This window comes from Protopterus annectens, chromosome 2.part2 (assembly GCF_019279795.1).
Source record: "Protopterus annectens isolate FY-2018-M chromosome 2.part2, PAN1.0, whole genome shotgun sequence".
Lineage (NCBI taxonomy): Eukaryota > Metazoa > Chordata > Ceratodontiformes > Protopteridae > Protopterus > Protopterus annectens.
In genome coordinates, this window is record NC_056730.1 from 527,917,831 (window position 1) to 527,938,388 (window position 20,558).

The 20,558-nt window shown below is 45.1% G+C and overlaps 1 protein-coding gene across 1 annotated transcript in view; it reads left to right on the forward strand.

Moving 5' to 3' along the window:
• WDR54 (WD repeat domain 54) overlaps nucleotides 1–20,558 on the forward strand; it is a 1,113,980-nt gene that overhangs the window by 673,400 nt on the left and 420,022 nt on the right. Inside the window, exon 7 of the mRNA XM_044064000.1 lies at nucleotides 9,336–9,498. Within this exon, the coding sequence (XP_043919935.1) occupies nucleotides 9,336–9,498 (163 nt within the window). The remainder of the gene's footprint in view (nucleotides 1–9,335; nucleotides 9,499–20,558) is intronic.

Here is a 20,558-nt window from a genome sequence, read left to right on the forward strand (position 1 = left end):
AGACAAGGGAAGTGGGTTTATGCTTCAACAACCTTTGCCATATGATTGTTGAACTATTTGGCACATTTTACCCGCCTCCAGAGAGACCTGATCACGGAACTCTCAGGAACCTTAGTAGGAGCAGTGTTCAGGAAATCCCAAGGGCCTTTCTGTGACACATGTGAGTTTTCCCCCTGGGGCAGAGGGAGGAATTTCATCAGGAAGACACCCCCCAAGGCAGAGGGGGTCCACATAACCAGGTGTCCAGAGATTCCTTTTCTGGGCAGCCCTACCAGCCCTCCTGAAGAGCGGCACAATTGCTTGCCTCTGGAAGCAATCGGGGGACGATTCTCTTTGCACCACTTAGCCTGGCATTCCATAATAACAGATTCTTGAGTGTAGATGAAAATTACCAGAGGTTATCACATTCCCTTCGATCGTTACCCAAGGCTGCAAAGGTGAATTTCCGACGTTCCATCCAGTCAGAGGGAAGCAGCAGCACACGAAATTCAAAAGTTGCTCCAAAAAGAGTCATCCAGATAGTCCCACCAGACTAGATAGAATCTGGAATTTACTCAAGGTTCTTTTTTGTGCCAAAAAACACAGGGTACTGGAGGCCAATTTTGGACCTCAGCATCCTAACCAAGTTCGTCAGATAGACCAAATTCTGGATGGTCATGGTTCAGTCTATCCTCCCATTTCTGGAAAAAGATGACTGGATGTGCTCGATAGACCTTCAGGATGCATATTACCATGTAAAATGGACAGATGCTCCAAAAGATATGCTTCCAGCTGGGAGCCAGTCACTACCAATTTTGAGTGCTGCCCTTTGGTCTCTCCATAGGCCCCAGAGGGTTCATCAAATGTATGGCAGTAGTAACAGCTCACTTGAGACTGCAAGGATTCCTAGTGTTTCCATATCTAGATGACTGGCTCCTTAAAGCCCCTCAGCAAGCTTCTATTGCTCCTCGCCTTGCACTACACTCTACAGCTAGCATGACTCTTAGGAATTTCAATAAACAAAGAGAAGTCAAAAGTAGACCCTACTCGAAGCCTAGAATTCATAGGAGCAACATTCAACGCAAGGTCTTGCCTGGCCACCCTTCCTCTCCACAGGCTTCAGAGACTAAGATCTGAACTCCGAGTGATACTGTCTCAGGACAAAGTCTCAGCTCGTTCAGTCCTTCAACTGCTGGAGTCAATGGCAGCAACGATTGCTATAGTTCCCCTAGCAAGACTCCATATGAGATTACTACAATGGCTCCTAACATCACAGTGGTCCCTATTGACACATCCCATGTTCTACCCAATCCACATAATGAACTGCTGCAAGTAGATCTGAATTGGTGGATGAAGCCAGAAATGGAATTATGGAGTCATCCCATCTCACCCTCTCAGCCCAAGGCTGTAGTGAACATGGATGTGTCCCTGATGGGGTGGGGGGGCATTTTCAGGGAAAGATCATCCAAGGCACTTGGTCCCCCTTAGAGGCCAATTTGCATATCAGTGTCCTAGAACTGAGAGTGGTACTTCTGGCGTTGCAAGCATTCCAATCTGACCGCCCATCAGGAATAATTGCTATACAGTCGGCCAGCATGTTGGTAGTCTGGTATATCAAAAAAAAAGGAGGGAACCAGATCCTACCCATTGTATTGGGAAGCCATGAGAGTTTGGCAATGGGCGATAGCCTCCAACTGCTTTCTGGTTGCAGTGCACATTCCCAGGAATTCCATTGTGATTGCAGACAAGCTGAGCAAATGCATTCTCCTGCTTCATGAGCAGTCCCTCAATCCTGAAGTAGCAGCAGAGATTTTCCGTTGCTGGGATCAGCCTCGCTGTGATCTATTTGCATCTCCCACCAACCACAAATTCAGCAGCTACTTTCCCCTAATCCCCCCCTCAAGGGGAATCCCCAAGGGATACTCTAGTACACAATTGGCCCCTGGGACTGCTTTATGCCTTCCCTCCCTTTTCTCTGATTATCCAGTTTCTAAAGAAAGCACTTCAGTTGAGAAGCAAAGTAATCCTCATTGCACCCTATTGGCCCCAACAAATCTGGTTCCCTTCCCTTTGGCCTCATCTGGTTCACTGTCCATGGACTCTGGATACAACTCCAGGATTACTGTCGCACCCTCAGGGGTTGATCCATTCAAACCTATCGAGCCAAAAGCTGACAGCTTGGTACCTCCACATCTGGTAATTGCCAGGCAAAATAAGCGGTCTTCCCCTGTATGAAAAATAGTTCTGGCTTCCCATAAACTGTCCACCAGGAAAATTTATTATAGTAAATGAAACAGATTTGTTTTTTGGTCTCGAGAAAAAGGATTGGACCTCTTTTCAGCTCCGATTAATTCAGTGTTGGAGTATTTATTAACCTTACTCCATTCAGGAGCATCAGCTTCTACGAACCGGGTCCATTTAGCAACTATCTCAAACTTCCATAACGGTTTCCAAGATTCCTCTTTAATATCTCACCATCTCTGTAAAACTTGCTTGAAAGGAGTCATACATATAAAACCGCCCTTCATAGAGCCCATTGAACCTTGGAATTTGACGCTGGTCCTACAAACTTTGATTCATCAGCCCTTTGAGCCTGCTGCCTCTTGTGATATAAAATTATTGTCTTGGTAGACTTTATTCTTGGTACCCATTACCTCGGCAAGAAGAATTTCAGAATTACAGGCCATGTGCGTAAAATGTCCTTAGATAGCTTTCCACAAAGAGAGAGTATCTCTTCGTACTAATCCCTCCTTTCTTCCCAAGGTTGTCTTGGAGTTAAATATTAATCAGTCGATTGACCTGCCAGTTTGCTTCCCAAATTTTTCTAATAAAGGAGAATTTTGTTTGCATTTATTGGATGTACATAGACAATGGCATTTCTATTTAGACAGGACTAAATCTTTCCGAAGTCTGACCAGTTATTCCTATCTTTTTCAGGATCCAAGTTGTGAAAATCTGTTTCCAAAGTCATATTGGCAAAATGGCTGAGAGACTGCATCACTTTTGTCTATCAGCAGAACAAAATGCATTTAACAACTAAAATCAAGGCGCATTCAACCAGGTCATTTGCTACTATGATGGCCTTTCATTCCAGAGCTTCTATGGATGGACATTTGCGCAGCAGCCACTTGGGCTACCCCTCATACCTTTATCACTCAATACAAATTTGACTTAGTCTCCAGGGGGAGAGCATCCTTTGGCTCAGTGGTGCTCAGGAATATCCCTCCATAGGGCCTCCCAGGACATAAAGTAGTTAGGGACTCTGTCCCATCCATCATGAATGAATGAAGATTAATAACATCAGATAACGAAGTTATGTTCTTACCATAATGTTCCATCTGTGTTGTTGATCTTCATTTATTCATGACATCCCACCCTCCTACCCCCTCTGAAACACTCCTGGAGGTTCGGATTTGGTCCTGGCTACATGATAGTGCATTTGCTCAGACAAAGCCTCCGCTGTCTTTTCCTTATGGGCAAACTTAATTTGAGGAGAAGAAGAGAGGGGCACTATGGGTAACCATAGCTTGTGAGTTTTTGGCTGGTGCGAGCTTGTTATATTGGCCGAGTCAGTTCCGAGGACGGAACTGAGATGCATCCATCATGAATGAATGAAGATCAGCAACACAGATGGAACACTATGTTAAGAACATAACTTCTTTTTTTGTTCTTTCAAAATTGCTTGTTATATATTTGAAAAACATGCTACCAAATGGGATTTAGGCATACTTGAAGTGACATCAATGGCTTTTGCTATGAATGGAATGTCTCCTCAGTGGTTACAAAGGCATATGGGATAGCTCATCCAGTACAAAAGACTATATTAGGGTAAACCTGAAAAAATATTTTTGCACTCTGTTTGGCACAAATTTTCACACATTAGAGTACGGGACACTCTGTACAATTAAAGGAAGTGCAAAGGTTTCACATAAAGGAAGTAGTAAGACTACTAAATTTAAAAAGATGCAACATAAAGGGCTCTTTATCTTAAGAACCTTGGCTATCAAGAGCGACCGAAAGCCCTGTCCTGGTACACTGTGCCTAACGACTCTTGATGGGGTGTCCTGTGCCTCGCATACTGTGCCATCAAAGATCTGGGTGGGCCAACATCCTACATTACAGTAAGAACTGCTCAGACAACACTAGAACCAAAGATTTGAACCTTCATCAGCAGATAAACATAATGCGATGGAGAGAGAAATTCATGACCTAGCTCCTCCCCCTTCACTGGCAAAAACTTCCTCTGCACGTTAAAGAAAACGATTATATACACTCCTTCAGATTAAACCTGGATGACTGGTGGAATGCCCTCAACCTTATCCAAGGATTAAATATCCTCTCCCTCCTTGAGATAAGAGGCAGAGTCTGAGTATGAGTATTGGTAAGACATACATAGTCATTAAAGAAAAATAGGATTGAAACTGCTATGAATCCTGTGATAAACATGTATAGTTTGTAGAGGCTATCACTGGACTTGATAATGTAGACTCCTTGGGTCTTGTTTTCAAAATATTTTTGAACCTGTTTTATTTGATATAGGTTCATAGGTAGGTACTAGGCTATTGGCCCTAGAGCCTATACAAGCCTAGCCGAAAAGGTACCCTGGCTTTCGCCACCCAAGAAAATTATTTTCCTGTGCCCCTGTCAAGCAGAACCACAGAAGTGATCCCCAGGATGAATTTCCTATTACCCATCAAATCATCAAGATTTTTCTTGGAGTGCTAATGAGGAGTTTGACATAGGTAGTCTGTTCCAGAGTATGGGAAGTCTCTTGGACAGGAATCTATCCCTCCAGCATGTTCTATTTATTGTGGTGACAAGGTTTAGGTCCCTAGAGTGTGTAGCTCGGAAGGATTGGGATTTCTTTAAGTGGAACATGTCCAACAGCTCTGGGTTTGACATAGCTTTGTATGTTAGGCAGAGATCGCCTCTTGAGTAGGCGATATGCGACGGAGTAAAGCTAGTGTTTTTTGAGACTGTCTGCGTAAGGCATCTGTTTGAGGCCAGTAATCCTCTGTGTGAGGTATTTTTGTGGCCTTTCCAGTTGTTGTAGATGTCTTGTGAGGTACATACCAAAAGGGGCTTTGTACTCTATAATGGGTCTAATGAGTGATGAGTAGAGGGGAACAATGACCTCTTTTTTTCTGGATGAGAAACCTTTTGTGATGAGGTGTGCCACGTAGAAGGATTTCCTGACCACTGTGGCAATGTGATTATCAAAGGAGAGACTACTGTCCACCTGTGTCCTAAGGTCTCTTATCACACTTTCGATGTTAAGTAGACTACCGCCTATGTGGTAGTTCATGGGTACAGAGTTATTACCAAAGGGGATGACAATGCACTTTTTGGCATTGAGCTTGAGATCATGGCTTTGACACCAGGCATCTGTCTCAATGAGGCCCTTTTGTAGGATGACCACATCATTAAGAGTTTCGATTATGGCTCCTAGTTTGCAGTCATCTGCAAATTTAGTTAGCCAAAGACCTTCTGTGTTAGCCTGTACTTCAGAGAAGTATGTACCAAACAGGAGAGGACTGAACCCTGTGGTACTCCACTTGTCACTGGTCTGAAGTCTGATTGGGAGTCTGCTACTTTCACAGTGTGGGTTCTGTCAGTAAGCCAGTTGGCAACCCATCTTGTGACATAGGGATTTATACCTAGTTTAGTGAATGTATCTATAATTCCAGAGCGGGGGAAGGTGTTGAACGCCTTGGCGAGATCTAGATAGGCTGTGTGAACCACCTTATCCTCATCTATGGCTTTGGTGACTACTTCAAAGAAGTCTATCAGGTTTAGGAGACATGATCTGCCTTTTACAAACCCAAACTGTGTGGGGTCCAGAGTTTGGAGATCTCCAATGTCTTTGTTTATGAGTTCCATGATGATACGTTCCATGGCCTTGCAGACCAGGCTCGTCAGGCTAATGGGGCGGTAGTTCCCAGGGTCTGTTGTGCCCCCCCCCCCTTGTGGAGTGGGATAACAGTCATGGTGCACCATTCAATGGGCACAAAGCCTGAGGTGAGGCTATGATTGAACATGGTACTTAGGTGGGGTGCCACTTCATTCTGTAGTTCATGTAGAAGGCAGCCCGGGATTTTGTCAGGTCCCATGGATGCTGTGTTCTTGGCTTTTGAGAGTGAAGTTTTTACCTGTGCAGCCGTGATTACAGGAACTTTGCATTCTTCCGGTATAAAGATGGGCCCTTTAAGGGGTGAGAGGGGGGTAAAGTTAGCACTAAACCTATCTGCCAGGATGTTGGCAGTATCAGGTGGTTCTGTATATTTAGTGTCATTGTGCTGTAACTCAGAGCAGATCTGAGTGTTGCCATTGATATTCTTGACATAGCTATAGAATGCTTTGTGGTTGTCTTTAGAATCAGTGGCAATTTTGTTTTCATAACTAGCTTTGGAGGATTTTATGAGGGATCTCAGCTTCTTACTGAGGCTGACCAGGGAGTTCCTCCAATTGTGGGATTTTACTCTTTTTTGCAACAGTTTCTTTCTTCTGTTGTAGAGTTTGTTTATGGCAGAAGACCACCAGATTGGCTTCCTTTTTTTGGAGGATAGCATCTTGGTTCTGTTAGGGATAGCATGATCCTTGCACTCATGTAAGTGCTTATAAAGTGCATTTGTGTAGGATTCAGCAGTCGTACCTCTATTGCCCATCTGCATGGGTGTCATGAAGTTTGACACTTCTGTCTTAAGAAGCGTGAAGTTGGCTTTGGAGAAATATTTTACGATTGTTTTCCTAATGGGGGGTGGGAGCGGGATGTGGATGTCTAGGGTGATTAGCTTGTGGTGGGATCTGACCAACGAGGAGCTGACCTCTGGTGTGGAACATCGGTCACCCTTGTTGGTGATGACCAGGTCTAGGATATTGCTGCCCCTGGTGGGGATGTGGATAAGTTGATCCAAGGCGTTGGAATTGATGATTTCCAGAAAACGTTCAGCAAAAGAGTTGGTACATGAGTAGTTGAAATCACCCATAATTAGAGTGTTGGGTTGTACCTTATTATTTTCCAGTGTATCAAGAAAAGAGGAGTGGGAATCCAGTAGGTTCATAGGTAGGTACTAGGCTATTGGCCCTGGGGCCTATATAAGCCTAGCCAAAAAAGTTCCCTGGCTTTCGCCACCCAAGAAAGTTATTTTTCTGTGCCCCTGTCTAGCAGAGCCACAGAAGTGATCCATGGGGTGAATTTCCTATTCCCCATCCAATTGTCGAAATTTTTCTTAAAAAGGGCTAATGAGGACCTTTGGCTGACATGAATGGGTAGTCTGTTTCAAAGCATGGGAAGTCTCTGGGACAGGAATCTATCCCTCCAGCATGTTCTATTGATTGTGGTGGCAAGGTTTAGGTCCCTGGAGTGTGTGGCTCAGAGGGATTGGTGTTTCTTCAAGTGTAGCATGTCCAATAGATCTGGGTTTGACATGGCTTTGCATGTTAGGTAGAGGTCGCCTCTGAGTAGGCGATAAGTGATGGAGTAGAGCTGGAGTTTTTTGAGACAGTCTGCGTATGGCATCCGTTTGAGGCTGGTAATCCTCTTAGTGAGGTATTTCTGTGGCCTTTGTAGTTGTTTTAGATGTCTTGTGAGGTACATGCCAAACGGGGTGTTGTACTCTATAATGGGTCTAATGAGGGATGAGTAGAGAGGAACAATGACCTCTTTTTTTTCTCAAGGTGAAACCCTTTGTGATGAGGTGTGCCACGTAGAAGAATTTCCTGACTACTGTGGCAATGTGATTATCAAAGGAGAGACTACTGTCCACCTGTGTCCCAAGGTCTCATCACACTTTTGGTGTTTAGTAGGCTACCGCCTATGTGGTAGTTCATGGGTACAGTGTTTTTCCCAAAGAGGATGACAGTGCACTTCTTGGCATTGAGCTTGAGGCCATGATTTTGACACCAATCATCAGTCTGAGTGAGGCCCCTTTGTAGAATGCCCACATCATTAGGAGATTCTGTTATGGCACCTAGTTTGCAGTCGCCTGTGAACTTCGTTAGCCAAAGACCTGCTGTATTAGCCTGGACTTCTGAGAAATAGATGCCAAACAGGAGAGGACCCAGGACTGAGCCCTGTGGTACTCCACTTGTCACTGGTCTGAAGTTGGATTTGGAGTTGGCTACTTTCACTGTGTGGGTTCTGTCTGTGCGTCAGTTGGCCACCCATCTTGTGACATAGGGATTTATGCCCAGTCTAGTGAGTTTATCTATAGTTTCAGAGTGGGGGATGGTGTTGAATGCCTTGGCAAGGTCAAGATAGGTTATATGCACCACCTTACTCTCGTCCACGGCTCTGGTGATTGCTTCAAAGAAGTCAGTCAGGTTCAGGAGACATGACCTGCCTTTTACAAACCCAAACTGAGTGGGGTCCAGAGTTTGGAAATTACCTATTTCCTTGTTTATAAGCAAGATGATATGTTCCATGACCTTGCAGACCAGGCTCGTCAGGCTAATTGGGCGGTAGTTCACAGGGTCCGTGATGACACCCCCTTTGTGGAGTGGGATAACCGTCGCTGTGCACCAACAAAGCATGAAGTGAGGCTATGATTGAATATGGTACTTAGGTGGGGTGCCAGTTCATTCTGTAGTTCGTGTGGAACACAGCGTGGAATGTTGTCCGGTCCCATGAATGCTGTGTTCTTGGCTTTGGAGAGTGCAGTCTTTACTTGTGCAGTCATGATTACAGGGACTTTGCATTCTTCCGGTATAGTGATGAGCCCTTTGGGGGTTGAAGTTTGCACTGAATCTGTCTGCCAGGATGTTGGCAATATCAGTTGGTTCTGTATATCTAGTGCCATTGTGCTGTAGCTCAGAGCAGATCTGAGTGTTGCCATTGAGATTCTTGACATACCTGTAGAATGCTTTGTGGTTGTCTTTAGAATCAGTGGCAATTTTATTTTTGTAGCTAGCTTTGGCAGATTTTATGAGGGGTCTCAGCTTCTTACCTTCTTACTTAGAAGGATTACATTTCTTAGGTATCAAACGACAAGAAATTTTCCATTGATGCAGTTTAGTATGTGACTTGAACTACATGAGTGGCTAGAAAATCTGGAGATTGTGTGGCTGAGTGCCCCTCATCCCTGGCACCTTGGATGCTATGTGTGGATTAAGTGGAGCATGCATGCCGGAGTTTAAATTTCCTGAGAGTATATGAAGGAGCAAGCATTTCAGATAGCATTTCAAAGTAAAATTTTAGCAGTTTTTGTCTTTGTTGTTTTGTGAATAGTCCTGTTGATGATGATGATTATGATATTTAAGTACGTGGATAAATGCTGTGGTTAAGGATATCCATATTACGGTTAGTTGTGACTGTTTTTCTAACTTATTAATTTCTTACCTATTTTCCTTTCCTGCAGCTGTACATGTTCATCAGTGAAGATGTGGAATGGAATCATTGCTGCTGGCTATGGTAGTGGACAGATCCGAATCTATGATGCTATGTCAGGAACATTGCATGCAGAAGTAAATGCTCATGCAAGGTGGATATATACCCTAGACATTGCTCCGGATACAGGAAAGGTACCAAATTGTATTATCAATACCAGTTCTTAAAATTCTGTCATAAGTGTTTAATAGTGAATAATTTAATTGCTTCATCTTTGTATAAAATGTTGCAGTTAATCAGTCCATTCCCTACATTAAATAAGGCATTCAGAGATCTTTTGATAAACCGTTACTGCCAGAAGATGGATGACTGAACACATCTGTGAAATAAGTGGCAGTGATGTGATACTGTAAATTAAATTATTTGCAAACAGTTCAGAAATAATTTTACAGTATTTAGTATTTTTATCACTTCTGTAGTTTATATATGGATGTGTAACATTTATGTGTCAAGCCTTTGTAATGTTGATAGTTTTTCTGTTTATTAGCCCAGAATTGTGTTAAAACAAGGGTCCTTCAACCAGTCCACCTACTCACTTTACCAGCAAACAAACAAATAAATATAAATAAATGTACCTTTCACAGTGTTTACATATCATACTTCTTTCAGCTCCTGTCTTTCTGGAATGAAAGAATGTATTTATTTATACATACATTATGCACACCTGTTAACCAGATAGGTGTACTGGCCTGAGGACCTTTTTTTCAGGCATGACCCAGGTCAGAAGTGTAAATGACAGCACAATATTTGCAGAGAGAGAGAGAGATCAACATTAAAACTGATTTTATCATTTACGAACAGTATGACAGGAAACATTATTTAAAAAGAGTTCGTTCACAGGTTAAAATCTATAGGTCCAGCAGAGATTATTCAATAAGGATAGGACAAGGCAATTTGAATTACAATGCAATGAAAATTGAATAAGACATAAAACTGTGGTGTAGTGTGTAGCATAAGTTGAGTAATAAGAAGGGTAATAGCACCAGTTAGGAGCAAAGCATTTATGACAGATGGAAAATTAGTGAGTTTCAGTGGAAAATCTATTAGAGAAGTACAAGCAGGGAAATAATAGGCATTATAGGAGTGGCATGTCATGGTGGATGCTGATTTAACCGTAGATGTTAAGTTGTCCATCTCGCCTTCATTCTTGCTGGATGGGTTCGGAGGCGACCTCGGCTCCGAGTCGGCCACTCTAAAAGCTCGAGAGTTGGTTCCACCGGCTCGAGGCTCCTCTTATATCCCACAATGCTAGGCGGTATTACCTCAGATCTCGTTTGCCGCTACAGCTATCGAGACGTGTTGCTTCAACCGGCTTCAGGTGAGTGTAGAAAATAGTTTAAAAAAGTTACAAAACCCCTTTAAATTAGTTTTCTTTACAGTTTCCCCTTATTTTAAAGGATTTTTATTCCTTCTTCCTTGTTCTTTCCCCTTTTTTTACCACAAGAACTTATAGTTCTTCCCTTAGGCCTTTTGGGCCCTCCCATCTCCCCTTGGAGTGTATGTGTTTTTTTGTAGGGATTTTTATAAATCTAAAACTATCTAAATTTATTTAGTTTAAGTTAGTTTTATTAGTGTATAGTGTAATCGGTGTGTTTGTGCTTGTGTGTGGTTACACTTGTTCCTTGATATGTCCAAGGATTCAAAGGTCTCAGGCTTCAAGAAGTGTGACTCGTGCTGTCAGAAAATGTCTCTGACAGACGGTCACACTTCTTGTGTGTACTGCCTGGGACCTTTACACCTGCAGGACTCTTGTGCTGTATGCCATGGCTTCAGCCCTAGAGTCCTGCAGGAAAGAAAAAAACAGCTTATTTTACGGGGCTTGTTAAAGCCTGAGGGTCCCCCGACTGCATCTTCGGGCAAACCCTCTAAGGCTTCTAGGTCTTCGGCTCCAGGTACTGAGTCGGCACCTAAGACTCCTAAGTCTACTCCTGCATCGGCTCCAGCTGAAGCCGATGAGACTCTAACTTCCACTGCGGTGGTTCCCTCAGCTCCGGCCGGAGCCGAGGTTTTGGAAATTGCTACGTCGGCTCCGATCAGGCTTTCGGAGCCGACATCTAGGAAGAGGTCAAGGTCACCGTCCCTCGGCTCCGTTCATTCGGCTCCAGCTTCTCCCCTGCTGTCTGAACGGAGCCATAGATCGCACTCCTCTAGGTCTTCGAGGCTTTCGGACCATGACCTTCAGAGGGTAGTGAGTCGACTTAAGTCCGAGGCACTGGCCCAGATGCTTCAGAGTCCGACTCATCAGTCGATGCTCAACCCTATTTCTCAAAATATTCCTCCTCCGACTCCTTTGAGCTCGGAGCCGGGGCGTTTCGGACCCGAGACTGTGATACCGTCGGAGCCGATACAATTGTCTTCGGCTCCGTCGTCGGCTCCGATTTCTTCCTTGGAAGAATCTCGGCACCAGACTTCCCTCGTCAGCTCCGAGGGGGTGAGTGGCATCGGACCCTTGTCCGACCCCGCTCTCCCTCTCGGTGCTTCGGCGCTGGTGAGTTCGGCTCCGACATCGGCCTCGGAGCCATCGCTGTCGGTGCCGAGGGAGGTTTTCAGCTTTTCGGAGCGGGGACCTCTGGCTCTGCCTGACAGGGGTGCGTTCGAGGTCATGCGGAGTGTGTTGGAACCTGGTTCAACTCCACAGTCAGCTCCATCCGCCCCTCCCTCTTCGGTGCCTCAGGTTATGTCTACTCACTCCCTCATCCCAGACCGCAGAGAGCCAGCTCCTCAAGAATCCCCTGTGGGGATCTCATCCTCTTCCGAGGCCTCTCCTGAATTGTCAGGGGAGCCCCCTAGGAAGAGAAAGTGTAAGAGGAAGCACTTAGACTCCTCTGACACAGATTTAGAGGATTCCGAGGGTTCCCCCCGTTCCCCTTCTGAAGATGTCTCCTTTGCAGACATTCTAGAGATCCTGAAGCAGAGGGGAAATTGGCCAGCCCTTAACCCTTCAGAGGATGAATCTGTGTATCTTGAGGCGTTTGGCTCTCGCCCTTCCACCTCCTGGGTGCCCCCCCCCCCCTTTGACCCCCTCATGCAGGTGGTAGCTAAAAAGGCTTGGACGGCTCCTGACTCTGTGGACCCCACCCCCAGGAGACCTTCAAAGTTTATCACAGCACCAGCAGATAAGCAATTTCTCACTAAGGGAGTTTCTGTGGATGCTATGGTGGTAGCTGCCGCCACTAAGAAGGAGCTAGCTGATCCTTCGGTGCCTGTCCATCCTCCTAACAAGGAATCTAGGTCTATGGACAGGTACAGGAAGCGGATGTTTTCATCAGCAACCTTTGTTATGCGTTCGCTGAACTACCTCTGCCATTTCACTCGTCTTCAAAGAGACTTGATCAAGGAAGCGAGTGAGATGTTGAAGGACCCTACAGCTGCGGGTTTTCAGGACAAGATGAACGCTCAGCTGGCTACCCTAAATTCTATAGCTAACTCCTCCATGCGCCTCCTTTCATATGCGGCTGATGGAGCGAGCAGAGCCACAGGGACAAGTGTGGCCTTACGCCGGCATGCCTGGATGCGGCTATGCAATTTTGCGGACCCCTTTAAGACGTCTTTCACTAATTCCCCGTTTGATGGATCATCCCTTTTTGGTCCTCAAGTGAAAGAAACCTTGACAAGGTGTGAGACAGATGGCAAAACTCTTTCTGCCGTCGGAGTCCGTTTTTCTACTCCTTCTAGACCTTACCCCAAAGGCCAGAAAAGTGGAAAGATGTGGTTCCGCAAACAATCTCAAGGGACTTTGCCTGACGCACAGAGTCGGTTCCCCTCTAGAGGCAGAGGGGGGAACAATAATGGTAGACGTCGCCCTAGAGGCAGGGGGGGTCTGCAGAACCAGGGCAATCGAGAAACTTTTTCTGATAAGCCCTTCCAGCACCCCTGAGGTGTTGCCCAACTGTCCACCTTCGGAGGCAGTCGGGGGAAGATTATCACTGTACCCAGAAGCCTGGCGATCCCTAACTCTAGACAAGTGGGTACAGTCCATCATTTCCGAAGGCTATTCCATTCCGTTCTTTCGCATTCCAAATCAATCAAAAAAATCCCTTCCAGATGTTCCACCCGCTCAAAGGGATCAAGCAGCGTTGGAAATATCAAAGTTGCTTGCAAAAAGAGCCATTCAGCCAGTGCCAGCAGACCAGCAAGGATCTGGAATCTACTCCAAGTTCTTTTTGGTTCCAAAGAAAACAGGGGACTGGAGACCCATTTTGGATCTCAGTATCTTGAACAAGTCTGTCAAGAAAACAAGATTTCAGATGGTCACGCTACAATCCATCCTACCCCTATTGGGAAAGGAAAACTGGATGTGCTCTATAGACCTCCAGGATGCGTACTATCATATAAAAATGAACAGACGCTCCAGGAGATTCCTCCGCTTCAGGCTGGGAACCAGTCACTTTCAATTCAGAGCCCTGCCCTTTGGACTCACCACTGCCCCCCGGGTGTTTACCAAATGCATGGCAGTGGCAGCTTCTCATCTGAGACGTCAAGGATTCCAGGTGTTTCCTTACTTAGACGACTGGCTCCTCACAGCTCCTACCAAGCATCATCTTCTACTTGCCAGAGACTACACCATTCGCATTTTTCAGAAGTTAGGTATCTCAATAAATTGCGAAAAGTCTGTTTTGTCGCCTTGTCGTGCTATTACCTTCATAGGCGCAAATCTAGACACAGTCAACATGTCTGCGAGACTCACAGACCAAAGAATAGCAGACATACACAAACTGGTCCCCCTTCTCTTCCACAGCAACAGAGTCAAAGTCAGATTAGTTCTAAAAGTACTGGGGATTATGGCGGCTGCTATCCCTCTACTTCTATTAGCCAGATTTCACATGAGAATCCTTCAATGGATGCTCTTCACACAATGGTCATACCAACAACTTCCGATGTCCCACACCATTGTGATTACGCAAGCATGCAAGAAACATCTTCTTTGGTGGATTTCTTCCCCCCAGCTCTTCCTAGGAAGACCCTTTGTTCTTCCCCCTCCGGTTGCTACTTTGACAACGGACGCCTCCCTGATCGGGTGGGGGGGCATTATCAGGGCAGAACAGTCCAGGGCATTTGGCAACCAGTCGAACGCCACTTGCATATAAATGTTCTAGAGATGAGAGCTGTGCTTCTAGCGTTGCAAGCCCTTCAAGACTCTTTTCCCTTGGGAACGATAGCAATTCAGACGGACAACATGTCTGTAGTGTGGTATATCAACAAACAAGGCGGAACCAGGTCCTACCCCCTATGTCGAGAAGCACTCAGACTGTGGCAATGGGCGATTTCTTCTCAGCGGTTTCTGATAGCAACGCACATCCCGGAAGTCCAATCTTATCGAGGACAAGTTGAGCAGAGCTATCCTCATGCCTCACGAGTGGTCTCTGAAAGATTCTATCTTGGAGAAAATTTTTCTCAAGTGGGGTCAGCCTTGCTGCGACCTTTTTGCTACTCCCCAAAACAGCAAGTGCAAAGATTATTTCACCCTCTTCCCCTTACCAGGCCAGCCCAGCAGAGATGCTCTAGTCCAAGTTTGGCCCCGGGGACTTCTGTATGCATTCCCTCCCTTCCCACTAATCTCTCAAGTGATACAGAAAGCTATCGCTCAGAAGGCCTCATTGATCCTCATTGCTCCTTACTGGCCTCGACAGGTTTGGTTCCCCTTTCAACATCAATTTCTGTTGGAGCAACCCTGGCATCTGGACCTAGTTCCAGATCTTTTGATCCATCAGTCGGGTCAGTTACATCGCTCCCTCCCCTCTCTGAACCTCACTGCTTGGTTCCTCCAGTTCCAACCTTAGCCAGGCTTCCTCAAATATCTCACTCTGTTCGAGATATTTTGATAGCTTCCCATAAATCTTCCACTCGGAGGATTTATCTTAGTAAGTGGAAACGTTTCGCCTATTGGACTCTAGGAAGGGACATAGATCCTTTCACTGCTCCCATCCAAATAGTCCTTGATTTTCTAGCTGAACTTTTCCATGCAGGTTCTTCTCCTTCTACTCTTAAAGTTCAATTGGCAGCTATATCTAACTTTCATGTGGGCATCTCAGATTCTGCCATCATGTCTCACAAGCTTTGCAAAGCTTTCTTGAAGGGAGTTTTTCTTCTTAGACCTCCTATAAGAAATCCTCCTCCCTCTTGGGACCTTAATTTAGTTCTCACATCTTTAATTCTTCCCCCTTTTGAACCTGCAGCTTCCTGTTCAATGAAATTGCTATCCTGGAAGACTCTATTTCTGATAGCCATTACTTCAGCTAGAAGGGTCTCAGAGCTTCATGCACTCAGCAGTCGACCACCGTATCTATTGTTTCATAAGGATAGGGTATCCTTACGGACCAATCCATCCTTTTTACCTAAAGTAGCCTCTGCGGCAAATCTAAATCAAAACATTGACCTCCCTGTGTTTTTTCCTAACTTTTCTAACAGGTCTGAACAAAAATTGCATTGGCTAGATGTCCATCATCAATTAAGGTATGATTTGGACAGGACCAAACAGATCAGAAAAACTGACCAGTTGTTTGTCTCTTATGCAGAAGGCAGAAAGGGACTTGCAGTTTCGAAAGTATCACTCTCCAGATGGCTAACATCTCTGATTTCCTTTGTTTATGAAATTAGACACCAAAAGCTGCCTAACAAACCTAAGGCCCACTCCACCAGAGCTTTGGCTACTTCTGTAGCCTTCCAAGACAGGCTGCCTATTGACACCATTTGTGCAGCGGCTACTTGGGCTACTCCTCACACTTTCATTTCTCATTATAAGTTGGATTTAGCTTCTAGACATAGAGCTAACTTTGGTTCCACTGTTCTCAAGAGTCTGTTCCGATAGGCCACCCGGGACAAGGTGCTAGGGACGCGGTCCCATCCAGCAAGAATGAAGGCGAGATGGACAACTTAACATATAGAAGTTATGTTCTTACCATAACATTCCATGTTAGTTGTCTTCTTCTCGCCTTCTTTCTTGCGTCCCACCCTCCTTCCCCCTAGCCGGGACAGACCTAGAGGAGTTTGATTGTGACCTCTCTTTCTACCACCTCTATTGTATATAGGTATATGCTATACTGTGCATATATTCCTTCATCAGGTTTTCAGGTCACCTTCTTCCCTTCCTTTTATAGAGGTGGGTTCTTCCTTTTCCAGTAGTTCTGGAGTTTTTTATTGGCTGGGCCTAGCTTACAAACGAGATCTGAGGTAATACCGCCTAGCATTGTGGGATATAAGGGGAGCCTCGAGCCGGTGGAACCAACTCTCGAGCTTTTAGAGTGGCGAGTCGGGCGAGGTCGGCTCCGAACCCATCCAGCAAGAAAGAAGGCGAGAAGAAGACAACTAACATGGAACGTTATGGTAAGAACATAACTTCTATTTATCAAACCAGTGACATTGGGAATATTTTAGTGTTTTACAGCTGTTTTAAATTGATTGAGGAAAGTTATGGACCTGATTTCATATTCACAACTTGAGGATGGATTTCCATGTAAAGAGATATCCAATGAACAACTAATAATCCACCAATAAATAGCTTCTCCTTACCTGCTGCTGGATACCCGAAATATCAGCTATTATCATTAAGGCAGTAGATTGCCTATCCAAAATGCAGGAAAGGAAGACAGTTTCTTCAGCAGTGCAGTTGGAAAGACATCTCAATTAAGACCATGAGAGTTATTTCTTTTTTTGTATCTTAGTCATAAAATTGTCAGGCAATGGACGACTAGAAATGTTATTTATAACTAGTGCTTTATAGAGTAAAGTTATATGCTTTTGTTTTGATCTGAGATATAGAACAAAGTAAGAAACATCTATCAAATATAGTAAGTATACTTCTCAAGACCAGTTTCACTGCACAGTTTTGCTAAGTGAGTTTCTCACCACACAAGAGATTGTGTATCTTCTTTTTTATGATAGTCACTATAACAGTATATCATAACACCTGGGTTATTCCACCTTACCTTTATTCTCCTGTAGCTTATAACTGCAAAAGCAGTGCTTACTTTCTTCCTTTCCCTATGTAGGTCTATGACTGCTTCTGCCAGTGTGCAGTAACATCACTTTATACATTTCTCCCTATCTTCAGTTCTTTGACATTGAGAGTTGCACATGTGCTCACCCGAATGAGTTTTTACTACACAGCAACTTGTACTTTTCATTTCATTGGTTGTTTTTGATGTTATTGCTGCTTTTAATTCATTTGTTTAGTTACAGAAGATGTTCTTTGTGTTTCACTGTTGCAGTCATCACATTTAGGTTATCCCTGCTGGCGTAGCCCTCAGCCGGCCTGAATACTAGAGACTTGTTATTTCTGTGTCGGTTGCTGTCACTTGAAGACTGCTGTCAGGTCATCAGGGGTATAAAGGAAGGCAGCCGACGCCATTACATCAGCCTTTCTTGCCATGGAACCAGAAGCAGTTTGCACGAGTGCCGGTCGTCCGCTACGTGAGTTTCATTTCAGAACTGAAGTTGAAGTCTTCGAAAGCTAAGTACCCCGTTGGGGATCCTTTTTTCTTGCACTGACCAATGTCAGAAAAAGTTAATAATTGTCTTGCCTGTGGAAAGCTGATACCACACTGGGACTTCCATTTCTACTGCGTCACTTGTCTAGGCCCAGACCACAATGTCCCTCGTTGTCAGTTCTGTGCATTGTTTAATGCCAGAACTATTCATTGTCAGGCCCTTATTGTAGCAAGATATTTCCATTTGCAGTCCTCGAATTCCGATATGGCTTCCATAAGCCATCTGACAGCAGACCTTCCAAAAAAACGTAAAGATACGACAGAGAGAGACCGCACAGGACTAAACCTTTCGACGACGCTACACCAAGCTGGTAGTCAGTTCTCCGGAATTCAGTGAGGCGCTTTCGCAGCCCCTGATGCCCACTTCAGTAATTCACAGGCCTCTACTGAGACCATTTCAGAGTCCGGTATGCCACTGAACTCTTCTTCGTCTAAGGATCCTGCAGCCATCTCTACCTTGGATAGGTCCAGAGCCACTGCATAGCACCGGCTTCTGAGGAAGTCCTTCGCAACACCGAATCTGGAAATACACCGATGCCTTCTTTCATGGCTACTGTTCTTTTTAAACCAACAGAGTTCCTTAGGCCCAGGGGTCGAACCACCCCCAAGAAACTTCCTTCCAGCCATTCTTTGATGCCTACTCCCTTGCCTCAGTCACAAATGCTTAGAATGGCAGAGGACCTTATCATGCTGATTAGGGGAAGCAGAGATCTATCTCCAAAAGTTTTGTCTGAAAAGAGTCAGATGAATTTGATGCATATGACTATGAAGACATGCAGCCCCTCTCTACATATGAGGATTCTCATGCAGAGGAATCTATTCCTTCAGCCTCTCCCCCAGAGGATTTTCCTTTGGGGAAACCCTGCATACTCTAAGGGAGCATTTCAAATGGGAGAGTCAAGACTACCCTCAGTCTAAAAAGAGACTCAGAGAGTTCCTGGATCTTCCACAGCACAGGCCCTTAGCCATCCCTCCGTCCTAGATATGGTTGATGATGTCTTCCTTGAATCCAGCTTGACTCCAGACACCCTCCCTCCTGCTCCCAGAAAGCCAGACAGGTACTACAGAGTCCCTAACTCTCACAGATATCTCTTTAAAAACCCAACAGCAGACCCTGAGGTCATTACTCAAGGCCCAAAAGGGGTTAAAGCTATTTCAGCTCAGAATCCCACCCCCTCAGACAGGGATTCCAGAGCTCTGGACAGATGGAGTAAAAAAGTATACACCTCAGCTACTCTTGCTATCAGGGCATTCAATTGTCGGTTCCATATGCTTAAATATCAGCAACATACCTTGGAACTCCTTAAACAAAAAATTACCTCCTTTCCTGCATGGGCAGAATCTAAAGATTTACAGGAATTAATGCACTCTGCTGGTCAAGTAACTAAACACACTTTGCATTGCGGTTTTGATGCCCTGGAAGCTTCTTCCAGGGCAGCAGTCACTGGATCTGTCATTAGAAGTAATGCATGGCTTAAGGAACAACCCCTGCCAGACCATGTCAAATCAAAATTGTTGGATGCACCCTTGCACAAAGATAACTTATTTGGTATTAAAACAGAAGAGGTGTTAAAAAAGATGGAAGAAAAAGCAAAATCTATGCAGACTGTTAAAGATTTCTTACAGGTACAGCCCCCTAGGTTCAGCAGGCATTTTCCTTCCAAGCACTGGTCTCCTGCACCTAGTAAACAGGGCCAGCCTAGGCCCAGTGGAAACAGACCTCCAAGACAGCAGTCCCATGGGTTGCAGAGAACTAAGCAGTGGACTGCTTCCACTTCAAAGCCAGGGAGTTCTAAGCCATCCTCTTATGACAAAAACTCACAATGACTTACCCCCTCCCTACCTCGCCTCTGCCCACCATCGCATACCCATAGGAGGAAGACTCTCCTTTCACTCAAGCACCTGGGCTACCATTACCAAGGACCAATGGGTTCTGAACATTGTGTCTCAGGGGTACAGATTATCCTTCTACACCCCTCCAACCCCCAAAGGGTTCCCGGATCTACCACCAAATCATTGGACAGAGGCTCAAAAGTAAATCCATACCTGCTCTCCTTGAGAGCAGTAGAACATGTTCCTGCAGAGCAGATAGGCCAAGGCTTCTACTCCAGACTTTTTCTGGTACCTAGAAAAGAGGGCACCTGGTGCCCCATCCTCGATCTGTCCATTCTAAACACCTTCCTGGTGATCCCAAAATTCAGATTGCTCACCCTCCAGCAGCTGCTACCCATGCTGCCCAAGGACACTTGGCTAGTCACCCTGGACGTAAAAGAGGCTTACCTCCACATTCCCATTAGGGAGTCCTGCAAAAAATATCTTCACTTCAGGACAAGATCTCAGCACTTTCAGTTCTCTGCACTTCCCTTTGGCTTATCTACTGATCCCAGAGTTTTCACAAAATGCCTGGCTCCGGCCATTGTTTTTTGCAGACAAAGAAATATTCAAATTTATCCCTACTTAGATGACTGCCTTATTCAGGCAGACAGCCAGGAAAAGCTGTTCAAAGACCTGGCCTTTGTAAAGGACCTACTAACCTCCTTAAAGTACACAATCAGTGAAAAGAAATCCAAACAGGTACCCACCAAGAGGATAGTCTTCCTGGGAGCAAGTCTGGACACAGCATCCCAGATGGCATGCCTAACATCAGAGAAACAAAGTTTCCTATCAGCTGACTTCTCTTAACTGGCTACCAGGCCACAGCGTTCTGC